General features: G+C 30.8%; 1 protein-coding gene across 1 annotated transcript; it reads right to left on the bottom strand.

Annotated features, from left to right (window-relative positions):
• Nucleotides 1-177: 177 nt before the first annotated feature.
• On the bottom strand, nt 178-23928 carry LOC134687184 (protein O-mannosyl-transferase TMTC3-like). Its single transcript, XM_063547273.1, has 21 exons — nt 23835-23928; nt 20699-20884; nt 19586-19722; nt 19048-19129; nt 18749-18848; nt 17493-17608; nt 16798-16970; nt 12420-12672; nt 11703-11854; nt 11155-11238; nt 8888-9025; nt 7842-7966; nt 7352-7455; nt 6079-6161; nt 5584-5656; nt 5135-5221; nt 3945-4018; nt 2927-3047; nt 2063-2167; nt 1467-1550; nt 178-1111 (listed from the first exon to the last, which is right to left on the bottom strand). Exons 2-21 carry the CDS (start codon nt 20882-20884, stop codon nt 845-847), a joined length of 2544 nt encoding a protein of 847 aa, XP_063403343.1. The 5' UTR covers nt 23835-23928; the 3' UTR covers nt 178-844.
• Nucleotides 23929-23952: the final 24 nt, after the last annotated feature.

The following is a 23952-nucleotide window of genomic DNA, read 5'->3' as shown; positions in this document are numbered from 1 at the left end:
ATTAAAAATAAATGTATATATCCTAGACAAAATGAAAACTGAAAATTCAAAATATTCTAATACAAGTAGTTCTTATCAAACTAATCTAACTTCAGCAGAAAACTTAACAATTATTAATGAGGATAACAACAAAGTCTTAGCCAGAGAAAAAAAAAAAAAAAAAAAATATGTCTCGCTTTCTGTGACTTTTGTCATAAAAATTAATATTCAGAATCACAATGATTATAACAAAATCTGAAATGCATAATAGATATTAATTACCACACTTGTTAATACTATACATTATCTTTTGGCAAGTACAAAAACTGCAGCAGTTTAAAATAACAACTATGACAATACAAAAATTCTAATATCATTCTTGCTTTTATATAATTAGCATTTTTTTTCTTCAGAAAAATAATGTTTGAACTCAACGACAAATGTCAAAATTATTTAACAATCTTGTAAACTCAAGTAAATCTATGCATCTGGTATTTTTAAATTATGCAGACTATAAACTTCTTAAGTTTGATAAAAGACTGTATCAAAATTTTAATATTCAGACCAGAATACCATATTTATCAAAAGATTTTCCAACATTCACACTTAGACACAAGCCCAAGCTTGTAAATTATCTATCAGGCCAATAAGAATTTTTACAAAAAAGGCCTCTAGAATCTAAACAAAATTTTCCAAATAATTGAGCCTGTGGCTGCGGAAGTTTATTGTGAAGACTGTATGTCTATGATGTCCAAGGTCTTTTTACCTATACCTTCCTTAATAGAATTTCTTTCTATCCAGATACCAGATCAGCCATCTTTCTCTATCTACCTTTTGAAATTTGATTTCTTTCATCTGCTTCTCCCTAATTTTTTGTTTGAGACTGTTTGCTATGTTGATGTTGATCTTGTTGTTTAAGTTTCTGTTCTCTTCTAGCTTTAATTGTTTGATTCAATTTCGTCCGTACAATATTCAAATGATTGATAATGTACTTTTCATTGGGTGCCATATTATATACTTTAGTCAAACATTTTTCTGCACCAAATAAATCGCCTTTCTCCACCATGACAACACACAGATTGTGATTGGCTTGTATATTGTCTGGCTCCAATTCAACAACTCTCTTAAAATGCTGGAAAATAGTTAAAAAGAGTTATAGACATTTAAACATTATATGAATGATATCTGGCTTTTCTTGTTAGTCTGGGTTTGGTTTTTTTTTTTTTTTTTGGGGGGGGGGGGGATTTGGGGAGGGTTTAATAATTTAATATGTATGCCTTCCATTGCAATTGAAGGGAAAGTAGACAGAAACTCATGAATAGTTTACATATCTTTGCATATCTTTGCATCTGTATCCTGACAAAAAGATTGTATAACTTTAAGCATGTACAATACACAAAAAAAACTAAACAAATTTTGAGCTCTAACATTTACATTTTCTTTATAAATACAGTAATCTCTCCCTCATTTTAATAACTTTGACTTACTTTATCAGCTGAAATTAAATCTTTCTGTACATTAACATTGATATCTCCCAATAACATCATGCCTTTGGTATGATCGGGATAGTTCTGAAATGTAAAGTACATTTTATTTTTATAACTCTAACACGGTAAATGTTAGGCCACTAAAATTCAAACTTTTGTGGTAATAAGCATTGTATAAAATTTATATAACTTTTGGTTGAGGTACTCTTAAGTTAGAGAACTGAAACTAACTTTGGGATATACGGACTGACAAGTAAACTTACCCTACTTAGCCACGCCTAGGGAATAAAAAGATGCATACAACTCTTGTAATTACAGTTTATGCTAAGACTGTGAAATTATAAGTTAAATTAAATCAAGCATTTATCTACCCAGTACCCCTTTTAAACTTGAAATGCATGGATCAACAATAAAGCTTGTCTTATAGTTCAGTATTAAGATAAAATTTGAATTCAACAAAATTTGAATTTCAACAAAATTTGAAAAGTTAAGATTTATCTCCCCCTTTTTAGATGTAAATGCAAGGATCAAACAATAAATCTCAAATACTCTTGTTTCCCTTTACTCTAGAAGGAATATAAAAAAGTATAACTTACCTGTAATAAAGTATTAAGGTAGGGCAATGCTTCTAGGGGTTTGTTGAGATTGTTCACTAACATCAAAGCTAAATTAAATAAAGCACTTCTAAATGTAGGCTCATACTGAAAATAGAAATTTTTACTTAAGTTTGATTATTAATACATCATATGTAGAATATATATTTTACAGTACAACAATGTGATAGTAAAAAAAATACAAAGTCCTTTTTTGAATTTTGGAAACTTTCACGACATTTTGTATTCCTTGATGTGTTTATCCTATATCCAAGAAATACATAAAAAATTGGTACCCCACAAACAATAATGAATACACAGTAAACGAAGAAGAAATATTCAAATCATTGACAAATAACAGGATGAGTAACTTTTAAGATGTAATGGGTAACTTTTAATTAATAAGAACTTAAAAATGCATCCTAAACCTATATGTATGTAAACAGATTTAGATGATTTTAGTTCGTTCTTATGTTGTACTGTTATACCACTGTCCAAGGTTAGAGGAGGGTTGGGACCCCCCTAGCATGTTTAACCCCCCAACATTATTTATGTAAGTACCTGTCGTAAGTCAGGAGCCTGTAATTCAGTGGTTGTCATTTGTTAATGTGTTACATATTTGTTTTTCATTCAATTTTTTATACAAATAAGGCCGTTAGTTTTCTTGTTTGAATTGTTTTACATTTGTCATATCAGGGCCTTTTATAACTGACTATGCAGTATGGGCTTTGCTCATTTTTGAAGGCCGTACTGTGACCTATAGTTGTTAATGTCTGTGTCATTCTGGTCTTTTGTGGATATTTGTCTCATTGGCAATCATACCACATCTTCTTTTTTATATTAGGAATTATGGTTTCATTATAATACCTGTAGACATTTCTTTATATGTATCTCAGCAGATTTGTAATCTTTTCTGTCCATATCTAACATTCCCATTGTAAAGTAAATCTTTGGGTCAGTTGGGTTTTTCTTCTCTAGATGTTGTAACCTGTAAATGAAAGAAATACTTTGAAATAAATGCTTGGATTTGAAAGTTTCTATCATTGTATCAGGTTGGCAATGTATGTGTGTATGATTTTTAAAATAAAAATAACAAGAATGTGTCCATAGTACACAGATGCCCTATTCATCAGTTTATTAGATATTGGACAATGAAATTGGGGTCAAAACTCTAATTTCAGCATTAAAATTAGAAAGATCATATCATAGGGAACATGCGTACTAAGATTTATGTTCAACTTCATCATAAACGGACGGAGGATTGGATGAAATAAAAGACGCACAGACCAGAAAACATAAGGCCCTCTTCTATAGAAGGTGGGGCATAAAAATTCCTGGTGCATAAATGATGAATAAAATAAGGAAAGGAAATGGGGAATGTGTCAAAGCGAAAACAACCCGACCATATATATAGCAGACAGCAGCTGAAGGCCACCAATGGGTCTTCAATGTAGCGAGAAACTCCCGCACCCGTAAGTGTCCTTCAGATGAACTCTACTTGTTGTCTTTCCTCTGAACACAAAAGTTATATGACAAGCATGGTTTAGGAAAATGTTTCATATTTGGTATATGCTTTATATGTATTAAAGTCAGTGATTATCTTCCCTAATTCAGGAAGAAACATCAATTGGCTCAGTATCATGACATATGCCTCTGCTGACTTGATAAAAGATATTTTAACCAAAAAAAAATATTGTGTTGTTGGGTTGCTGTCTCCTTTGAAATATTCACTGCATCACCATTTATCATTTTAAGTGTGGCAAATAAACAAAAACAGAGGTATATTTATATCAGTATGTTCTCTATGTTCCCTTATCTTTTTACCACTTTTTACCTGTTTACAGGTGAATTTAACAACATATATACAATCTATGTTTAATCATACCTCTTTTCAAGTTCTGGCCAATCATTAGCATTTCCATGTTCCTGTATCATGATGGCTGAATTATACAAAGATTGCTGAAAAAATCATTAAAAGGTGGATTATTTAGTTGATACAGACAAAGACTCAATAAATCTCAAACAGCAATTTTAAAAGAAAATAAATTCCCTAAATTGATACATGTTTGACATATTTCTATTTGTCATTTTTGTCTTTTGCTTGACACTTTCATTAACTAGAAAAGTATTACTTAATATATATAGATAATTTAATTTGGGATGTAACATGCCTTCTGATTGGCTGACTTTATTTTGTTTATCATATCATAGACATAATTTTGTCATGTGACCATAGCATCATCAACGTTTTTTCATGATTTACGCCGATTTCAAATGAAATTTTTAATTAAATTATTAGAAATAACTGTAAAATTTCGTCAGTCTATTCGAAATAACATAAAAATTGTGGTGCACACTGTTAAATAACCTGCTACGCATGTTTTTTCGGTGTGCACCACATTTTTAATGTTATTTCTTCAGAGACAGAAAAAATATTACAGTCATTCCTTAATTAAATTACACATAGTAAATCTTCAATTCTACATAATCCTTGAAGTGGATACATGGGGTTTGCAGGGTTGTTATGATAAAACACATATAAGGAAGAGACACAAAGATCTCTATTCTATTCTTAGTTTGTCAAACCAACAATACCCAATTCAGAAATTTCTAGGTGCTCCAAACTCTTCAAATTTGTACTTTATTTTGTCTTTTTTTTATTAAAGCATTATTAATGAGTCTTTTGTATACAAAAACATATATAATTATTGTATAAATAGTCCATGTTCATCCATTTTTTCTCTCTGTTACTAGAAAGCTTTAGGGACGACATCAAAAGTTCAATGTAGGATAAAAAACTTAATTCACATAGTTTTTTCAGTAACCCCCCCTCTTAACTTAATTTGGAAAAAAATTGATTTACCTATATGGATATATGTAAAATCGATTTTGGATTAACAAAACTTGAATTTAAAACTTTGTTGAATATAAATATTACTTTGATACTAGACAATTGAAAGGGTTGATCCAAGCATTTAAAAGAACTTAAAAGGGGAGACCAATCTAGACATTTCAATATATTGTTGATTTTCAAATAAACTACCTATCTTAAAGTGAAATATAACAAATACTCACCCAATGATCTGGGTCATGTTGCAAAGCAGTCTCAAAATATATTCTTGCTGCATTTGGATCTTTCAATTCCAAACTGACAACGCCAAGCTGTAAAAATAACCATAAATAAAAGATATGTTAATGCTGTAAGCAATCCATTCTGACATGACATACAAAAGCAAGTTATCTACTATGTAAATGATACGTTTAGACATTTCTTTTAAATTGATTTATTTTAAGCAGTGTTTGTGCTGAAAATGTATGTATGTGATTTATTTAAAAAGTTATTACATTTTCTTATTTAAGAGCAAATCACGTGTGGAAAGCTGCTAATAAGTTATAAATAATAATTGATATAAAATCAGAATGGAGCTAAGAGCTGACTCTCAATAAAAAAAAATCTGGATTATAATATAAAATAATTTACATTGATATCAAAAACATAACTTCTTTTCTATTGTAAAACCTACATTGTAATAGACATCAGCATTATCTGGTTCATATTTCAGAGCTGTTTTGTAGATCTCTATTGCTTCTTTCATTCTGAAATATAACATATACTGTAAATTCTGAAATAAAAGATAAACTGTCAATTTTGAAATATATCATTAACAGTAGACCCTGACAATTTTGCTACATGTGTATTTAAAAGTTTTATGAAGCTCTGATATGTAGTTCCTTGAAAAAAAAGTGACTAGGAATTTGAAAAGACAGACTGATGGACAGATTGACAGAGATGAACCAGTTTACCAAACCCCCTTTGAATCTGTTTCACAAAAAAATCAGAAGACCAAAGTTAATCATAAGTCATGAACAATTCATTGTTAAACCCTTAAGACAATTTCTACTTTGTTGAACATTTAATTTCGGGGTTCACTTGTTTAGACAAAATCCAAAAAAAATTGGTATTCTACACAAATAATAATATCACAGTATAGCTCTTTAATTAAGACAATTTTGCATACCTGCCTAGTTTGACCATGATATCACCTCTATTGATATATCCCTGAACATAATCAGGTCTCATACTGACTGCTGTCTGTAACATCTACAAGACACAAAATATAGAGAAAACCCCTTAAATAAAAAAAAAATGTTATAACAGTTTCTTCAAGGACAACTTTTCTGATGTGTATGCATGGTATATTTTAAGGATCTTATGAATTGAGAATATTATCTTTTTAAGGATCTTATGAATTGAGAATATTATCTTTTTAAGGATCTTATATGAATTGAGAATAATATCTTTTTAAGGATCTTATGAATTGAGAATATTATCTTTTTAAGGATCTTATGAATTGAGAATATTATCTTTTTAAGGATCTTATGAATTGAGAATATTATCTTTTTAAGGATCTTATGAATTGAGAATATTATCTATGTACAATTCCTCTACAAACTCAAAAAAAATATTTTTGAAAATTATCCTGGACAATATCTGATATTCATAGGGGAATTAAAGATCCTACCATAATAATTATACTACAGGGAGATAACTCTGTAAAGATCAGCTGTGTTTTAATAACATTGTATTGTTGAGGAAATATTTATCCTCTTAATGATCAAAATAAGTGATTGTCAAGCAGCTATAAGGCTAATGAAATTTTTATGATAAAGTGTTTGGTTCAAGTTTTTTGAAATTTAGAAATTTTTGCCCAACGGTCAAATTAAATATTTTGTTAAAGTTTTATGAAAATTTAAGAGCCAAACTATTTTTAGTCTAGGTGTTTGGTGTGATAAATTAGTTAACCAGTCACAATATTTAAACTTGAAAATAATAATGAGGTAAAGTGGTAGAATCTGTTTCACCAACCATTTACTGCTAAATTAATCTCTGTGTATAGTATTTGGAACAAGTTTGGTTTGAAATCACACACAACAATTTAACTGGTTAGAAGTGGTTGAATGTACAACAGTAGTATTTTAAATCTTTGTATGAAGAGATAGTTAAAGCAACTAAAAGATATGATGCCTAAAAAGTTCTTTCATAAAACGCTTTTATAATTAGAGCAAACTTAAAGCAAGCAATAATAAATCCTTTCAATTTGTTTTAAATGTCTAAGCTTCTGATTTTGCCACTTTCTGTTTTTCTAATTTTCCTTCAAGTACAGTACTTTTTGTTATTTTCATTTTTTCAGACTTTTTTTATACTAGGTTCTTTGTTATTTCCGAAAATCATTCTACCTGACAAAATATTTTCATTGTTGAAAACAACAAAAATTATCAATATATGTTTACCTTATCAGCTTCATGAAGTCTTGAATCATTTTTCACCATCAATGTAGCTAAGTTAAGGTAAACATTCAGATGGTTAGGTGCAATTCTGGCTGTATAACTTCTTCCTGAAAAAAAATGTGGAAAAAAAATTTAAATAAATGATCAGGAGAGAAAACTGGAAAAAATCAAATTGTAAATTTGAAGATATGTGAAAAAATGTATAATCAATTGTCATCTTATTTCAGATCCACCATTAACATATATTGGCATCTGTTTTAAGAAAGAAAAAGTAAAGTTCACAAATAGATTAGTTTTTGTGATTTCAGTAAAGGCTAGATACAAATAATTTGATTTCTGTCCCCAACCTCAAAGTAGTAGGGATGGAACATTTTTCTGTAGTTCACCAATAGAGTTGAATATCATAAACTAAGAACAATAACTCTTTACAAAACCATACAAGGGACATAACTCATGAAGAGTAATTGAGTTTTTGATACATTTGTAAAGTTACCTGGTATAATAGGAGGGAATAAATGTAAGGCTTTCATATAAGCTTCCTCTGCTTCGATACTCATGTTCATATTGTTGTATGTTCTTCCTACATTTATATGTGCTCCTATATCATCTGGTTGTACACTGAAAAAGCAGGGGAAAAAATATAAGGTTAATAGTATGCTGCAAGATCTTCATCAGTGTCAGTTATTGTGTATTCATTTATTTTCATGGGTATCAATTTACCTGGATTGCTAAAAACTTGTATTTTCATGTGTATATTTGATTTCGTGGTTTTGCCCATCTCTGTATACAAAGTCTATTGAAAATATGTTGAATATTTGAAATCGTGGTTTACCTGTACCCTCGAAAATTGGTATCCAAGAATAATAATGAATCCAAAGTACATGTATTTTCAACTTCTCAATATATAGGTGCCTTTGTTGGCCATGTGGTCTAAGTAGTCTATACTACTGTATGATATCACTAGCATGTCAGCACTGAGGTTGTGAGTTCCAACCACACACAGGGCAGGTGCACTTGACCCCTATCTCAATTGACTAGGGTTGCTAGTTTTTATGCTGTAGGTTGGTAGTTTTCTATGGGAACTCTGCCTTCTTCCACCAACAAAAATTGACAGCCAAAATATAGCCAATATATAAATATAACTAGAATGTGTTCCTAGTACCGGGTACATGGATTCCCCATATGCACTATCATTTTCTATGTTCAATGGACAATGAAAATGGGGAGAAATCTCTAAATTGGCATTAAAATGTGAAAGATCATATCGCAAGGAACATGTGTACTAAGTTTCAAGTTGATTGGACTTCAACTTACTTCATCAAAAACTACCTCGACCAAAAACTTTAACCTGAAGCGGGAGGGACGATTATTTCACCAAAAAATTTACCATGAAAAATACTATCAGGTCATGAACTTTTCAATTTGACAAACAACCAATTTTAGTTGAAATTATTTTTAGTTCAAAGAACCCAGGCTTTACTACAAAGGGATTACATATCTTAAAATATGTACTTTGTTAATTTTTGTCTAACTTCATACCTAACTGCTTTCTGGAAATATTCTAAAGCTTCTGACCAATTCTGATCCTTTTCTAGAGCATGTCCTACATTGTTAAATAATTTGGCATTCTGTTGATTCACCTTAAGTGCTGATCTGAATAGAGAATATTCTGATTTCCTGTAAAAGATGAAATACTTCAATGTTGTATGTAAGCTTGATATAATATAATATGAAGGGATATAATTACGATACTGTTGTCAAGTCATTAAAGATTGCATATTTTGGCGTTAATATTGAGTCACTGATAAGGTCTTTGCGTCGGAACTAAACACATTTATTCTAAAAACAGTTGTTGGCATGACACGGGTTATGTTCTTCTCATATATGTTATGATGGTATAATACTAAACCCCTTACGGGAAGGATTGTGCCTGATGTTCATATGATGAAATCATAATCTTTCAGTCAGTTTAATTGAAGTCTGGAGCTGGCATGTCAGTTAACTGCTACTAGTCTGTTGTTATTTATGTATTATTGTCATTTTGTTTATTTTCTTTGGTTACATCTTCTGACATCAGACTCGGACTTCTCTTGAACTGAATTTTAATGTGCGTATTGTTATGCTTTTACTTTTCTACACTGGTTAGAGGTATAGGGGGAGGGTTGAGATCTCACAAACATGTTTAACCCCGCCACATTTTTGCGCCTGTCCCAAGTCAGGAGCCTCTGGCCTTTGTTAGTCTTGTATTATTTAAATTTTAGTTTCTTGTGTACAATTTGGAAATTAGTATGGCGTTCATTATCACTGAACTAGTATATATTTGTTTAGGGGCCAGCTGAAGGACGCCTCCGGGTGCGGGAATTTCTCGCTACATTGAAGACCTGTTGGTGACCTTCTGCTGTTGTGTTTTTTTATTTTGGTCGGGTTGTTGTCTCTTTGACACATTCCCCATTTCCATTCTCAATTTTATTGAATATCATTATAGGTCAATGCCCATGATGCCATGAACACAAAAAAATATGTACACATCAAGAAATTCTAGTGACCTTTACTGCAAATGAATCAGCTTTTTCTGCTCTTTGGTCCAGTTGTTGTTTCTTTGACACATTCTCCATTTCAATTATTATATACTATATAAAACATTTTTGTAAATACTCAGTTCTATTGATACATTTTTTAGTTTAAATAAGGTAATATATTGTTTTATACAGACTGTGTAAGCTGGGTCAATCCTTCATTTTCATAGATCTAATTATTATATCTTTTATCGTTTTTGTTTAAATGAAATAGAATACAATAGTTTAAATTTAGGCTTTAAATTACAGATAGGATTGACTTTTGAAGAAAAAAAAATATAATGTTTAATAAGGCATGCAGTCCCATTTCAACAGGTCTATCTTTTACACATAAATGCTTGTATTTTCCTGTAAAACAATGTATCAATTAACTGTTGTATTACTGGGCTTAACAAGTGTAAAATTGTGATACAAATGTTTATAAGTAAAAATCATCTTTAATCTTCTATAGATTTAAATGCCATTAACATTGATGTAGGGGTGTTAGGAAGGTACTTCCAAAATTCATGACAAACAACATTATACTGCAATCAGCTAGTTTACTGTACAGATAAAGCTATACGTATAAACGTTAGCTTTATACATCAATGACCCCAACTGACCTATAAGCCCCGCCTCCTTATTGTATTTCATCAACAACATCACGTCACGACCATGACAACGTAAAGTAACAATGGTCAAACTTTTTTTCAATTTAAACTTTTATGTCTTCAAATTGGTTATTTATATATCATGTTTATCAAATGTTATTAATTTAGTTCATTTTCCCTTTCTAATTCCTTAATACGCCAATGTCTTACCACCTGGACTACGCTCATAGGGAAAGACCCCAACATGGTACCTCAAGAGGGAAATTCCAAACACTTTTTTTTAACAATTTTTGTTACATGTTTTTTTCATTTTTCATTTTTTTTTTTCGATTTCAGTATAAAAACAAAATACTTATAGTGTCTTGAAATATGAAATTTATTTGTATTCGGCACGAAACGGGAAAATACTCGGTAGAACCTCGCATTTTCCCGTTTCTAAGCCTCATACAAATAAATTTCATATTTCAAGACACTATACGTATATTGTCTAAATCTTACTTTAAGTATTTTGGATTTAGCAAAGCAACATACAACAATAAACAGCACATGACCATGGTCTAAACCATTTTTTCATCCTACACTCCGATATTCATTGTAATGGAATAAACTTGATAGGAAAAATCTTATAGTTAATTCTCACCAATCAAAATTTCTCATATAAGTCTTTGTTCCATGAGTCAATAACAATATTCCCATGCATCCCCACAGAACAGCTTTTAATTCTCTGGAAAAAAATACATAAAATGTTTAAAATCACTTAACACTTTTTTGCTGCAACATATATATTTAATTTTTGTTCAAAGTATTAATTGTACACCTTAACTAGGTATAGGTTATACAAATATATAAGTTTGCAAATCTGTTATGCAATGAACCATGCATTTATTAATTACTAATAGCTTTTCAAAATCAGTGTAATAAACCAGACAAAGAGGTTCTTCTGTCACCTTTGATTACCTGTTCTATCATTTGAAATTCTATTTCAAATCTAAGGAGCAGTGAGATTACAACAAAAAATACTTATTTGTTGGTGATTCATGTACATACTTATTCTTTGGACTAGGACTGGTGAACAAACTAAAATATATATTGTCTATGGATTACAACTCTTATGTGAATTTTAAATTGGTTTCGTTTTTATTTGCTAAAAATAAAATAAAATCAAATATTGAAAAAATTCTTTCTTACCTTTTATAATTCATTAAAATTTCAAATCCTAGTGCCACCAGTGCACAGAATCCCATGCTTGGTGTGTATAATACTCTCTCAGCTACCACAAATCCTACTGGGAAAAATAGGTTAGATGCTGGTATAAATGGTAGGATAATCATCGCCAGGCACTGCAAGTACAGAATATGATACTCTAAAATATAAGCTGAGAGTGCATGTGCATAAGACAATTTATATACTTTTAAATAATTAAGGAATTTTTTACCCAGAGGTATATATTTTCTCACCGGTTTCACACACTAATTTTTGTAAGGAAAATGCCTGTGGAAAGTCATGAATATGACAGCTGTTTTCTGTTCCTTCAATTAATTGATAAAGTTTAGTTGTGTTAGTTGTATAAACTTCCCCATTTTGAATTGGCCTTGGAGTTCAGTATCATTGTCATACATTCTTCACATGTGTGGCCTTATAACAAAGCTTAAAGACATAGTTCTTAGAATATTGCTATACTAATTTATACTTACTCATTTAATAATGAAAGTTCAAAAATTTGGCTATACTGATGGAATATCTTTATAATATCAGAAGAAATATCGTTTGATGGTTCTTTGATTAACTATGCAAAGCATGTCAAATTTCATTAATTGATTTCAGGATAAATTTATGTTTCATGATAATAAAAAAACCTTCAATTTCAAAATAGGTTATTTTTCCATATTTAAAATATATATTTACCATTATAACAGCTCTGTTCCTATCATTCTGATGACTCATCATAAACACAACAAATCTGGCCAATATTGCATAGAATAACAGTGTAATTAGGTTACGATGATCTAATAAAGAAGTAATGACAGGTATGGTTCCCATTGTCCAATCACAGCATAGGTGGGAGGGGTTTATCAATATCCAACTGTTGACAGGTAATAAGTAATTATAAGTCATGTGTTTGGTAGGGAAGGGCTCCATGGATGCTGGATTATCAAATCTGTAAAGTATTCATAATAAAACAATTACCCAATAAATCCAGTTTCAATATCTGAGACAAAAATTACCATGGATCTGATATGTTCCTCTAGTTATATAAATAATCTTGTTGTCCTCTCCTTGCTTATAACTCCACTAGATTTTTACTTCCCATGAGCATGATGAGCAACAAAATGTATGTCAAGAGTTGGAAAGTTTTTACTCTTCCAGTGCACAATACTTCACAACCAGGTTATTGTTAAGATTCCACTATCTTAAAGGGAAACTTCGCAAAAAAATCAAAAATTGATATTATGTTCATTCTGTATAAAAATGCTCAAATTCATAGATATTAAAGTTTTATTCCACTAGATAAGCGATCACCATCGATTTTAAATTTAGAGTATCAATTCTTTGCGATCCGCCATCTTGTCTTCTTTCCCGATAAATAAAAACGATATGTCTATAAACCACAAAGAAACAAAACTACAGTAACCGATGTAGTCGTAATTGCGTGTCGATATCTTGTCAATCGTACGGTTGTTTTATCCGACTAACTAACTTGATACGGAAAATATTCTTACTTTTTTTAAATAACCATGGTTTAAACTGTTGATATTGGAATTAGGTGAAAAGTCAAAGTTGAAATCATAAATAAGTGTTCCGTGAAAATTGTTTTCGAAAATCTAATTTGTTCATAATTCTTTAAAGTAATAAACTTTTTTCAAATATATTTTGATCTTCCCTCATCTGATCACAAGCATGGCTAAAGGTATTACTTCCAAAGGTATTGTGAGGGGTGTGAGGTGACACTTCCAGGTATTCAAGCGATTTCCTGTCGGACTTGCAAGTTCATGCATCGTTTCACTTCTGCAGGTATTGATCAGTGTACACGGCTGATAACTTATAACTTTCCATTTTGAACTATCAGATGTATAATATACAACTCTGCCTTACTTGTCATTACTAAACTCATACGCTTGTTTATAAATAATATTTCTGGTGTAAAGAATATAATTCATAAAAATATAAATAATACCCAAAAAATAAGATTTGATGAAATTAAAATCTATTTAAATATTTTTTCCAAGGGTGAATTTGGGAAAATGTAATATATAGTCATTGTCAATAGTGAAGAACAGATTGGAACAGACCAGAAATATTGATTTAAAAAAATGTACGCACTTGCCGACGATTCGTTTATACGACTGGATAGAAAGTTACGGAACTATAGCGCAATTTAAAATATATACATGTATACATTGAACATAAGAAAAAAACATATATTTTGAATAAATAGGGGTAAAAGTGTTGTAAATAGACTAGTCCACGTATGCCAACAGTATGTAATCATCGAATGTCGATGATAGACTATTGTATACCAAAAGAAGAAGAGAACCAATTTGATTTAAATACAGGTCGATATATAACTTTTGCTTTGGTTCATTGAAGCTGTGGACCTAGGAAAATCACAGATTTATATTTCAATAAGATTGTTCTCGAACAAAGGAAGGAATTTGTCATCACAATTGTTATATATGCCACTGGACGAACACTAATTATCCCCAGGGGATGTGAATATTTTGCTGGGAAACTTTTGAGTATCAAAGTTTCAAATTAATTTCGGTATTAATTTTAAACATCGTTAAAACGATGTGTGTCTAAGGTGAACGCCACAAGAACCCTGTAATACTAGTACGAGAGTATAGCATGTTAACATTCCTTTTCAATAATATGGTTGTATTGGAAATCTTTTCATACAGATTGACAACTCATTGTCCGATATGCATGTAATATTTGCCACATGACGCCCATAGTTCTTTCTAACATCATCACCTTATTCTTTGATATTGCTGTAAACATCGATGGTTCACACCCAAACAAAATGTGAGTAATGGACCTTCAGAGCTTCTCCGTGTTATACACTTGTGAAATATATAGACGAAATTTCTGTATTGAAATGAATCTACATCTCACAAACAGGATTTTCAAATAACGATTTTGAGTTATCACCTTACAAACCAATATAAACGTATGGCAAGATATAACCATGAAGGAATTTAGTTTTTGTCAGACGCAAGAACTCATCACTTTATCATAATTTCAAATATCAAGAACAAGCGGTCGATGTCGATAGTCTGTTTTCTAACTGTTCAGAGTTAGACATGTCACTTGTTCATTCTTGGAAGCCTTCATATTCCCCTTCTAACGATGGGAACTCTTTCTGATTGTGTTGACTATAAATGCTTGTATGGTAAATCTGTACAAGCGGTTGCATTTCCTCTCCTTTCCCAACAAACAAACGAACGAAACGCCACTAGTCTGATTTCTCTGGAGCTCATCCTCAATGGCTCTTATATGTCAGGAAACTTACATGTATATACTAATAATGATTGTTTCATGAACAACGATGTATGGACGAACTATTATAAATTCGTCAATATCAGTTATGCATGACTAAAATATAACTTTTATTACAACTACTGTATTACTTATTTGGATTAATGACGGCTATCATGTTCAACATTGCACAAATATTATCATAGAATTTTTAAAAAAATCCTCAAAAATCCTCAAAAGAAATAATGCCTTAGCTTAGATAATTGGTATTCTTTTCACAAAAAAATCGTGTAAATGATTCAAGTTGTCAAATGAATTTAATTATGTAAGAATAAAATTTTAAAAAGAAACTAAAAAAAATCATGCATGTTGTATGTTGTATTTTTTTGTCAATTAAAAACTTTAAAATTGCAATAGTTTTATTAGCATTTAAACACAGCCAGATTTGAATACAAATTAAGAAATTCCGGTAAAGTCAATGATATCAAACAGATGTACAATGGTATATCAAATTGGGTAATATTGCATTTAGTTTTCATTAAATATTAAAACTACAATTTTTGGTTCATATTTGAATCTTTACGCCAATTGCCGCTAAGAAAGTCATCAAAAATTGTTTCCTTTTATTTTTATACACTTTCGGAATTACGAATCTGAATTTTATTTTCAATTAATTTACACAATTTAATTATTGTATCTTTATTCTCATCGTGTATTAAATCTTTGTGTATTTACATCGTGACAGCATATACTCTTTCTAATCCTTTCTGTTTATCCTTTCCAAATAACAACATTTATACCTGTGTACGCTTGAACTCACACCTGCGGCTAAATAGCTATAAGGTAAACGAATTGACCTCAAGCCGAGAAATATACAGTGACCTTTACAAAATAATATACACACTCTGCTCACACATTAGTTGCATTGAAATGATTATCAAAACAATAACGGTAAATAGAACTGAAATATTTTCAGTTCAATATCAGTAAAAATGTTCGATAAATATTTTATGAAAAAAATCTCAACAATAATTAATTAAAATTTCAAAAACAATTACTAGAGATAATTTTATAGGAATTTAATTCAATCAATACAAAACGGTACATATATGCATATTCATTTTCGTTTATTCTTATATTGTGGTTAATAACTTCGACCATTCGTCAGCTGTGCGCTTTTAATTACATATATTGTCGATAAGCTATAAGAGTTGAACAGATTTTATTTTTTCCCAGAATTCAATAAAACGGGCTAATACGTCACGACCCACTCGAGAATTCGACCAAAAAAGTTACAAATACTTGATTTTCTACGTTATTAGAAGGAATATTAATTTAAAACTTTGCAAATGTGTTTTTTATGTTAAGATGAACATAATTAGATGATAAGTAAAAAATCGCGGAATTTCCCTTTAAGCTTTCTAGTTCATGTTTTGTGGTCAGTTATTTGTCTATACTTGCATGTATTTCATAACTTCTGGCAATGATGTGGTTTGCATTTTTTTTAATTTTTTTTATGTTTTTGTATTGCTCTTTTGGTATCTAATGTAAACAACAAAAACACTAAATATACTTATCAGCAAAATATATACCAATGAAAAAAAGTCTGACTTTTGCTCATGATACTATCTTATGATCCAAAATAAATTGTCTAAGTTTCTTAAAGTTCCATTGATTTTACAAGTTATTGATGTCTTTTAGACTAGAAATTTTAGAAACTTGATGCTTTCAAAATTCTTAGCTGTCTAATCAAGGTTTAAAAGCATTGAAGCAGTACTTTTTTAATATTTAGGAGACTTATGTTTACCTAGTAAATATTGGAAGTTGAGCTCCCATGACTTTGATTCTGGCCACCATTAAAAACATTGTCGTACCAACAAGGAAAACACATCTTATTACAGAGTCCTTAAACCAAGATGGTAAAACTGGCTTTCCTTTGAATGTGCTTATAATTATCTGCAGGCATTCTGTAAACGTTGCCTAAAAGTAATGAAAAACATGTGATAAAATGAGCATTGTGCCAAAGCTTTGATTACACAGTGAATGAAACTGTCAACCTACATTTGTGTTAAATGTATAATTTTTAAACACAAAAAGCTAAAGTTTTAAACAAATTTAATAAGATATGGATAAACAACTTCCACTGATACTTAGTTAAACATGTTAAAGGTGGCATTGTAAATTTTCCTTTCACTGCTCTGATTTGGTCTTTTCCTTGCACTGATTGTGTCCCAATCAAGTTCCAGAACAATATGAACAAAAAATAAACTTAAACATTAGTGAACAGTTTATATTCAGGTTTAAAATACCTTCAAGGTAAAGTACATGTACATGTATTTACTAACCTGTGTTAAAATCGAAATGCAAATATAAAATTGGTACTAGGAACAAAAATATAACTAGGTGCTAATGAAAGAATAAAATTGGTGCAAATGATAGAACTGTTTTTAAATCAGCACATACTTCCATTAAATATTAGTTGCTAAGTTACCAATAACTTACCCTTTGTACAATAAAAACTTCATATACACAACACACTCCAATCACTGTAATACCTATTTCTTTACACAACATTGCTATGGTGACCAAAATAACTGTGTATATCAATGGTGGCCACACTGAAAATACAAATTGAATACATGCAATAGTTCATTTATATGTGTTTGGTTGTTATCTGTTCTTCGGTCTGGTTGTTTGTTGCACCTTTGACAAATTCCCAATTTCTATTTTCAATTTTAAAATTTGATTGATTATACAAATTTCATAAAGGGAGGTAACAAATGAAAAACCCTAAAATATATATATAGTTTCATGGACATTAAGTCTCCTTTCTCATTTATCTACTTTTATTCTCTACTAGTTTATGTTTAACGGCCATATTTTCAACTCAATTCTTGTATGACAGTTATGCCACTTATGTGATGGTTAAAAGTATTTTCTATACAATTACGCTTTTTAATTAAAAAAAAAAATGAATATTGAAAAGATTTATTTAGAACATTAATGAATTTTGGATCATATCATGAATAAAATTTAATGCAATTTGGAATCAAATTAAAAAAATGGTGTTTTTTCCTATGTATATATCAAATCATTTTTCACAAAAATGTAGTTGCAGTTTATTTCATAAGTGTTTTCCTGTTCTCTTTTTTTACATAGATTAGACCATTAGTTTTCCTATATTGGTGTGAGTCAAGGCTCTGTATTGAATATAAAAAAGAAGATGTGGTATGATTGCCAATGAGACAACTATCCACAAAAGACCAAAATGACACAAACATTAACAACTATAGGTCAACGTACAGCCTTCAACAATGAGCAAAGCCCATACTGCATAGTCAGCTATAAAAGGCCCCAATAAGACAATGTAAAACAATTCCATTCTACAACCTTTTATGGTTTAATTTTATAAATTGTGACCTGGATTGAGAATTGTCTCACTGGAACTCATACCACAGCTTCTTATATCTAATTAAAAGATTTTCATGGCTTGTAAACAATAAGGTATCTAAATACATACTATTCATAAAGGAAGTCATTTTTATGTTGAAAAAATAGGTACCAATTCTTACATGTCTTTTGCAGACAGAAAAAATGCTAATTACAGTGAAGATTTTCTGAACAAAAATAAATACATATATATATATATATATATATATACAACTCTTCTAAACATCAACCAAACAATGTTAGATCTGTAAATTTGCTTTCGCAAATTTTTGGTTCTTCCCTCGCCGGGATTATATATATATATATACCTGTTTTTGATTTGTGTCCCGTACATCTTGAGTACGACCATAAAGCAGCAAGAAAAAATATAGAAGACATACATTCAGCTCTGCCTACAACACCAGTCACCTGAAAATAATAGACAAAATTCATCAACCCATAATCACATCATTTAAGCATTCATCTCAGTAAACATGGTAAATTTAAACTTGTTAGCTTCAAAATATTTATTTATCACTCGATCATTTAATTTTTGCTAATAGGAAAAATCTTTAAGACATATTCTTATCTTCCTTTTGTCAGAGAGAGCAATGAATAATTGACTTACAGCTTCTGTGTGAACTGGATGCACAGCAAACAGTAAGGCAGCTAGGAAACTTGTAAATTCTTTCATAAAAAGTGTGCATATTCTGTAATAGAAGAAATTTAAACATAATAAACAGCTGTGTTAGTTATGGAAAAATTTAGATGAAGGTACATGTATGCACATGTTCATCAAAAAAAGAAGCCATCAAGTTCATTGATTAATTTAAATAACTAAATTTCTTTTTAAAAATACTAAATTTAATTTGTTTTGAAGGAATATGCATCTACATAAAAATTACAGAACTGATTAACCTTAAAAATGTTGAGGTGTTGAATGACTTTAAAATAGTTCTTTAATATCCATCAAGCTTTAATTAAAGAAGGAAGCTCATGATTAGCTATAGACAGACAGGGGTATATGTTTAGCTCATCATGCTCATTGTTAAGGGCTGGAACAACCCTCCCCCTTAACTCTGGGTTGGGACCCCCCCCCCCCTTTTTTTTTAAATTGCTTGATCCGCCCATGTAATGGAATAAGAAAGTGCAAAACAGATACTCACTTCATTAATACAATGCAAACAACAGCATGTAAGATGACATTAATTAAATGATATGACATTGGTTCAATTTCACTGATCATATAATTCATACGGAAGGTCAGCACACATAATGGTCGATAGGATTTGTGACTTTTCTCCTGAAAAAAAAATCAATTAAAAACTTGTCATGCTACTAACTTGCAACACAATATATATAGTCTTGACTCAAAACACACATGGAGCAGGACTTGCTTACACTTCTGGATCAACTGAGTTTTATCCACAGTTTAAAAGGTGGAATCTTTTGCTCAAAATTTAGTGTTTTCTTGCATTGGCTACTGTAGGTTGGTTTTTTGCATCATTTTCTTTTGATGTGCTCATGGTGCTGTTTATATTTATTCATTTATTTGATTCAAGGATTTTGATGACGGCCTTATTATTTTCTATTCCTTTTTGTTCATGACACTGACTTAATCAGGAAACTGAAAACATACATGAAGTGTGAACATACTGTAATACTCATGTGAATGCTGTGATGAATTCATAAAATGACATGTCTTAGTATTGTGAAAAATATGACCATATTAAAATTATATCTACTGTGTAACCTTGCTATCAAATTGTTTTGAGTTTTTTTCAAACATTGCTATCAAATTGTGTACGGTAATCATAATATTTGTATATATATATTATATATTTAATGTGTTTTCAATTCAAAACACTTTTATGATATATTATTCAAAAATTCTGTTGGTATTTTTACAGTAATATTCATCTTAAGTGTACACAGCATTCAAACGAAACATGTATTCAACTATTTTCTGCATCAGTTTAGACATGTAAGACTATATAACCTTAAAGTCAGAATAGACATATGCTCATTGTAGATTTTGTGTATACATCTGTTATCTTTATTGAAAGAGTTTGGTATTGCTGGTATCGTGTAGTTAGTTCATTTCATTCATGTAGTACTTTTGAATATTTATGGTTAATTATTCTTAGTAATATGAATTATTGTAAACATTCTTTTGAAATACCACATTTTTAATCTAAACAAATCCAAAGTACTGGGGTAATTCTAACTTTAGATATATGTTTCATTAAATAAATATAAGCAGTTTTTTAAGTTCATACCATGTGCATAGGTGTACCCCAGAAATCATTCCAAAACAGGTTGATAAAAGGAACTCTAGGTTTCAGATCTTTGTTTTCTACAATAGCTGACATGTCATCAAAAACAAAACCACAATCCAAGGCATTGTGATAACAAAATGCTACAACTGCACAAAGTATTGCTGAATACACATTGAATTTTTCCATCTGTAAAAAAAATATGAAAATTGTTCAGATTGTTCAACATATTCAACTTCATTACATATACATATCAGGAACATATATTTTTTATTAAAAAATTGGTGAATACATATTTTCATGATTTTGATGATCATTCGTACATTGATAAAGGTTTGTTGTTAGAGACTTGTTAATTTGATGCATGCCAAAAGGAGCTTTTTCTTGGAATTGGGAGCCTACTTTTCAACTCCTCCACTTGGCTAATAACAACTTTTGGAACCTGAAATACTTTTCATGACTATTAATCATTCATTGCAAAATTGACCATGCTATGACTTACTGTACCAATAAACATGACAGAAAAAGGCAAGTAGCTTTGATTAGTATTAACTCTTGTTGCCAACAAACTTTATATGGTTATATTTCATTTGCCAGAAAATATATGACAGCTGGAAGTCTATAACTTACTACATCACTTGCCCAACAATGACATCATTCATTATCATGATCATATGAAAATGGATGATATAAAGCTCAATGACAGTTTCATCAGGGACCTAGTTTGAAGAAATCAGTCAAGATAATCATGCCTTCTGCAGTGGGTATTTTTTTTAATTTTGACATTTTTTATCCCACATTGATACAGGAAGGTGTCAAAGCAAAAATATTTAAAAATAGCTTCCAAGATATATCATAATAATTTGGACATTGAAAAAGTATGTTATTTGCTTTATCTTAAATATTTTATTTGAATAAACTGTTAAAAAAGATTCAGCAAGGTTTAGAAGTTTGCATAAATCAAACATATGGACATGTGTGTCCCTCTAGCACAGATGGTATGGAAACAAGTGACTCTTCAGCAGCCAGAGGATTAGTCCCAATGTAGATTTGCTACTGTACAGTGATCTCCTGAAGGCCTTTTAGCATCATGATAATGTTATACTATCATGAGTTATCTTAAATGTGATGCTATCTGAAGTGGTTTTCTTATATAAAGATTATGTTATCAACGTAAAGCTACAATTTTTAGAAACAAGACAGTATTTCAATTTCTTCTGTTTACCAGTATGCTAAATGAAATATCTGGAGAGAAAAGTGCAACAATCCCTGTCAGTGTCAGTTTAGGGGATTCACAACTGCAGCATCAAATTTAAACCATAAGGAAGTACTTCTTTAGCTCAGTCTGTAAACATGCTGCCATGTAAACACAGAGGTCCCAGGTTTGTCAGTCTGGGTGGAGGAGACAAGGGGAGTGTGATGGGATTCCATCTCTAATTAGTAAATCAGCAGTAAGTGGTGGAGCTAAGGAAGTACTTCTTAAGCTCCATATGTATACATGCTGCCTTGTAACACAATTAAATCTAGGTCACGTTTTAGACTTAAGAGTCCCCATGGAGACAAGCAATTGTAATGAAATTCCATGCTCTCCAGTTACACATACAATGCAGGTGATGACCCAGTGACCTTACTCAAAAATACAAACTGGGTACCTTGTGTTATATGAGGGTAGGAAGCAGGACAAGTCGCCCCACTGGCAAGTCGCCCCCACACCTAATCGCCCCACTTTTTCACCAACTCGCTCCACTTAAAAAAAATACCGCCCCAACCTGGATTACCAAATCGCCCCCTTTTTTTTAAATCGCCCCACATGTGAAATGTGTTAAATCATGTTTAATATTACTCCTGCCAACTCGCCCCACTTAATGGAAAACGGTAACATTTAGATTAATATGAAATTAAAAATTAAAACTCGCCCCACTTAAATGAAAAATAATCTACACAGAATACAAACAAACCGAAAATTTATTTTATTACTATTATTTATATACCATGTATACTGAGATTATAACTCTAAAAATAATTTTCGTATTGTTGAAGAATAACTGTATTTTTTTAAGATTAGTTATTTGCATAACAATTGAAAAGAAACCTGTTAATTGTATCATTATGCAATATATCATAATAATTAAGGGATTTCAATTAACAGCAATTTGTTATCATAGCAATTACCAGATTGATTAATAATATAATATAAATCTAGATAGTATCGTTTCCTTTTAAGTGGGGCGAGTTGGCAGGAGTAATATTCACGGAATAACATCTTTTTCCATAAGTGGGGCGAGTTGGCATTACTACATTCATCCTGGTTAATAATTATATTAATCTAGATACTGTATTATCGTTTTCCATAAGTGGGGCGAGTTGGCAGGAGTAATATTCACGGAATTTAACTTATATACAACAGGATAACATCTTTTTCCACAAGTGGGGCGAGTTGGCTTTACTAAATTCATTCTGGTTAATAATATAATAATCTAGATTTTATCGTTTTCCATTCAGTGGGGCGAGTTTTCAGGAGTAATATTTACGGGATTTAACACATTTCACAACTGGGGCAATTTTTTAAAAAGTGGGGCGATTTGGTAATCCAGGTTGGGGTGATTTTTGGAAGTGGGGCGAGTTGGTGAACAAGTGGGGCGATTAGGTGTGGGGCGACTTGCCAGTGGGGCGACTTGTCATGGATTCTGAGGGTATATATATAATGGGGGTACTTTCATGACGTATGATAATGGTAAAATTCTTGCCAAATGATGTTAATGGTGTACAGACGTATGACGATAAAATGTACTTTCTTTTGGACGATAAAAAAATCAGCTGAATTTGACTGATCACGATATTTTTTTTCAAAGAAAATTATCAGGCTAACTATAATTTTTTGGAGACATTTGAAGAATGGACCATTTGACGCACCTGACATTAAATGGCATTACCGTCCTCTTTTAATAACAATATGGCATTGCAATATGGTGGGTTTTTTTCAGAGACATTGCCTGTATCACAGTGTGTGTGAGAGACACCTTTGGCTTTGGCTGTGGGACACCTGTGAAAATGAATGGATGATTAATTGTTGAATTTGAAAAATTAAAATACAATGCATTCGTGAATCTTATCTTTAAGAAGTTATCTTCTTTAGTACCTCCAGATTCTAGAGAAAAATGTGTGAAAGGACCGTGAAAAGAAAAAAATCTTAGCGTCTACAGATTTTTGGTGATTGTTCAGACCGGTTCTTTTCTATTCTTTATTTCTAAATAGAA

Source organism: Mytilus trossulus, chromosome 10, assembly GCF_036588685.1.
Source record: "Mytilus trossulus isolate FHL-02 chromosome 10, PNRI_Mtr1.1.1.hap1, whole genome shotgun sequence".
Lineage (NCBI taxonomy): Eukaryota > Metazoa > Mollusca > Bivalvia > Mytilida > Mytilidae > Mytilus > Mytilus trossulus.
This window is presented reverse-complemented; position numbering and strand designations above follow the sequence as displayed.

Coding starts and splice junctions, on each gene's coding strand:
- LOC134687184 (XM_063547273.1), bottom strand. CDS start 20,884: ATGGAAAAATTCAATGTGTATTCAGCAATACTTTGTGCAGTTGTAGCA. Junction 16,971..17,492: donor AAGTTTTTATTGTACAAAGG/GTAAGTTATTGG, acceptor CATTACTTTTAG/GCAACGTTTACAGAATGCCT. Junction 3,048..3,944: donor TGGCCAGAACTTGAAAAGAG/GTATGATTAAAC, acceptor TTTCATTTACAG/GTTACAACATCTAGAGAAGA.